The sequence below is a fragment of the Solanum verrucosum genome, unplaced genomic scaffold (assembly GCF_900185275.1).
Source record: "Solanum verrucosum unplaced genomic scaffold, falcon-dt-bn FXZP01000062.1, whole genome shotgun sequence".
In the NCBI taxonomy this organism is placed as follows: domain Eukaryota; kingdom Viridiplantae; phylum Streptophyta; class Magnoliopsida; order Solanales; family Solanaceae; genus Solanum; species Solanum verrucosum.
The window spans coordinates 3,204,061-3,207,381 of record NW_026020477.1 but is presented as its reverse complement, the minus strand read 5'-3'; the positions used below and the strand labels follow the sequence as shown (position 1 = coordinate 3,207,381).

The 3,321-nt window shown below is 35.0% G+C and overlaps 1 protein-coding gene across 1 annotated transcript; it reads left to right on the top strand.

Annotated features, from left to right (window-relative positions):
- The first annotated feature begins 1,968 nt into the window (after window positions 1-1,968).
- Window positions 1,969-3,011, top strand: LOC125809258 (cytosolic sulfotransferase 12-like). The gene has a single exon (XM_049488923.1). The coding sequence runs from the start codon at window positions 1,975-1,977 to the stop codon at window positions 2,962-2,964; it is 990 nt and encodes a 329-aa protein (XP_049344880.1). The 5' UTR covers window positions 1,969-1,974; the 3' UTR covers window positions 2,965-3,011.
- The last annotated feature ends 310 nt before the right edge of the window (window positions 3,012-3,321 follow it).

Below are 3,321 nucleotides of genomic sequence, written 5' to 3'. Positions count from 1 at the left end.
TATCTTGATCTTTATCTTGATCTTGATCTTGAACTTGAACTTGGACTTGATCTTGAACTTTATCTTGATCTTGAACTTGAACTTTATCTTGATCTTGACTTCTAGTTAAATTCAAGGGCTTCGAGCTTGATTTTGAATCCGGTGATCTTGATCTTGATTGTTCTTGATCTTTATCATTCTTGATCTTGATCGTTCTTGAAACTTGAACGTTCTTGAAACTTGAACGCTTGAATTCTTTTGAACTCTTGAACTTGTAGAGAAATCTGCGGTTTTTGATCCATGAGCTTTCTCTAGCTTCTTGTTAAAATTCTTGGTTCCTTCTTTCTGAATTATGAGGACCCCTATTTATAGTTTTAAAATAGAGGAGTTGTGATTGGAATAGGATTCCCTTCGACCAATCAGATTTAAGTGACATGGCATATGGGCTTTATGGAGCGGGCTTTAATTAAATTCATACTTATTGAATTTAAATAATTAACTCAATTATATTAATCCATAATATTTATTTGGACTAATATATTAATGAATTTAATATAATCTGAATCATTTAATAAATTTTAAATGATTACATGAGTAAAACGACGTAGTTTAGGTGTCCAACGCATAGGGAAAAAGACCAAAATGACCCTGACTTAAAATCTGACGAGGCCGACCATGGTGCCACTAACGGTCTGTCATTGGGACCATAACCCGTCAAGTGGGTCGTGGTTCTTGGCCAGTGTCTACTGGTTCAGGGACCTCCCCTCTACGGTCCACTTCACGGACCGTTGGAAGGACCACGGACCGTGAAGGCCACCGTGGTTCTTCACTTGAGGTTGGGGTCTATTGGTCCTGGATGACGGAGCTTTCCACGGCCCGTGGTGGGCTCCGTGGTTCCACCCTCCTGAGTTGTGGTGCTCTGCCTCACTACTACGAGCAGTCCCACGACTCGTGTGGGGATCCATGACTCGTGAAGGGAGTCGTGGTCCACCACCAGAGGTTGGGTGTGAACCACGATAAGGGTGACAGACCGTGGTCCTGATCACGACCCGTAAACCCCCTCCGTGGTCAACCTGTTTCTGCTAAAAAGTCCAAGTCTGTTTTTCTGAGGTGTTACAAGTCTTGTCCCGACGCTTATCTTAAAACAGTAGAGGCTTCATAGAGAGACAATATTTGAATTTTTTTAGTATTTCCCTTTCTAGATGTTTGCTAAAAAAACTATACCTATTGCATTCATAATTTTCAAATAGTTTAGACTCAATATTTGACTTAAAGTTTTTCATTCAGTGTTTTAAACTTATAAATATCGAGTAAGTCTTCCGCTAAGCAGACAATCAGACTAAGGATTCTCTTGGGAGTCATCAATAGTTCTCGAGGTCCGGCCATCTCCGGGGTGCAGGTTCGGGTGTGACAATTTGCTTACTTTAGCATATCAAGAGAAAGACATCTTTTTAAAAAATTTATACTTAACATTGACTAGTTTTCCCAAATCACTCACAAGTCCATTAAAATTGTGTGTTAATTAATATGGATATTATAGTAAAATATTCATGTTATTTATGTTCTCTTAAAAAGAGTGCAAAGTTTATCGGGAATAATTAAAAGCATTGGAGGAAGTATATAGTTAAATTAGATTATTATTTTTTGTTTAAATTAGATTTTCATGGTTATAAATTAAAAAGATTACTGATTTAATAAACACCAAAAAAAAATCATCTTGAAATTAAAATCATTACTTGACAAAGAAGACAAAACACTGCATTAATTTTGACTGCCTCACTAACTATTCTAACACACTCACGATAATAGCACTCTCTTGACAAATCAAATAAGTGAATCAAAGTAATTATTACTAATAGTAAGACATGAAAAATGTGAAGTAGTGAAGTCACATGAAGTGTATGACTAAACATTCACGTGGATAGTAAGTGTATTATTCATGCGTATCTATTATAAAAGCCTCAAACGTTAAGAAAACACTCAATCCTCAAAATCATGACAACTTCTCCTCCCAAATATTTACAAGAGGATAACCTAAGTGAAGAGTGTAAGAAATTGCTCTCCATCCTGCCAAAAGATAAAGGATGGGTTGGATCATATGTCTACAATTATCAAGGTTTTTGGACACCACCAAGATTTCTTCAAGGTGTGATTGCATTTCAACAACAATTTCAAGCTGAAGATAGTGATATCATTCTAGTTACAACTCCAAAATCAGGAACTACTTGGTTAAAATCACTTTTATTTGCTTTGGTGAATCGAGTGAAACATCCTATTTTTGAACCCAATCATCCTTTACTTGTCAATAACCCTCATGTTCTTATTCCATTCTTGGAGCATATTCTCTATATTGATGGTCGAGTCCCTGATTTTTCAACATTCACTTCACCTAGACTCTTGGCAACTCATGTGCCCTTTGCTTCATTGCCAAAATCAGTCCAAGATTCAAAAACCAAACTTGTTTACTTATGTAGGAATCCTAGGGACACTTTTATTTCTATGTGGCATTTCACAAACAATTTAATACTTCATCACAACGATACCAATTCCATTGAAGTAATGTTTGATCTTTTCTGTGAGGGGGTGAGCCTTTATGGTCCATTTTGGAATCACGTGTTAGATTATTGGAAGCAAAGCATAGAAAACCCTACCAAAATACTTTTCTTAATGTATGAAGAAATTAAAAAGAAACCGAAAATTCAGCTTAAACGCTTGGCAGAATTCTTGGAATGTCCAATTTCCATAGAGGAAGAAAATTGTGGAGTGGTGGATGAGATATTAAAAATGTGTAGCTTTGAGAATTTGAGCAATTTGGAAGTGAATACAAATGGAAAGTTTTCAACTGGAGAGGCATATAATTTGTTCTTTCGTAGAGGAGAAATTGGAGATTGGAAGAATTATTTTACTATAGAGATGAGTGATAAACTCAATCATATCATAGAAGAAAAGTTTCAAGGATCTGGATTAAAGTTTTCATATGTTTGATTGGGCATTAATATGCTATAATGTCAATTGAATGCAATTATTTATTTTGAAAAAATCAATGTTGAAGTAGTTGTGTTTTAGAGTAATGTAACAAGAACAGACAACCAAAGTTCTATTGTCGTAATACTTTTTTGACTGTTCATTACTCAAATTTATTATTAAATTCATATTTCTTTATTTTTTTTCACAAGAAGTCATGTTTTTTTCTAGTACTACAGCGGTGTCAATGAGGTTGGAGGCATTTGATTTTTATTTTGAGATTATTTAACTTCAAAATGCCAAATCAAAAATTTAGGGCTCAAACATTGAATAATTGATCAAAATGATTTAGAGTGAAATACTAATAGAAGAGTGGTT

Coding starts and splice junctions, on each gene's coding strand:
- LOC125809258 (XM_049488923.1), top strand. CDS start 1,975: ATGACAACTTCTCCTCCCAAATATTTACAAGAGGATAACCTAAGTGAA.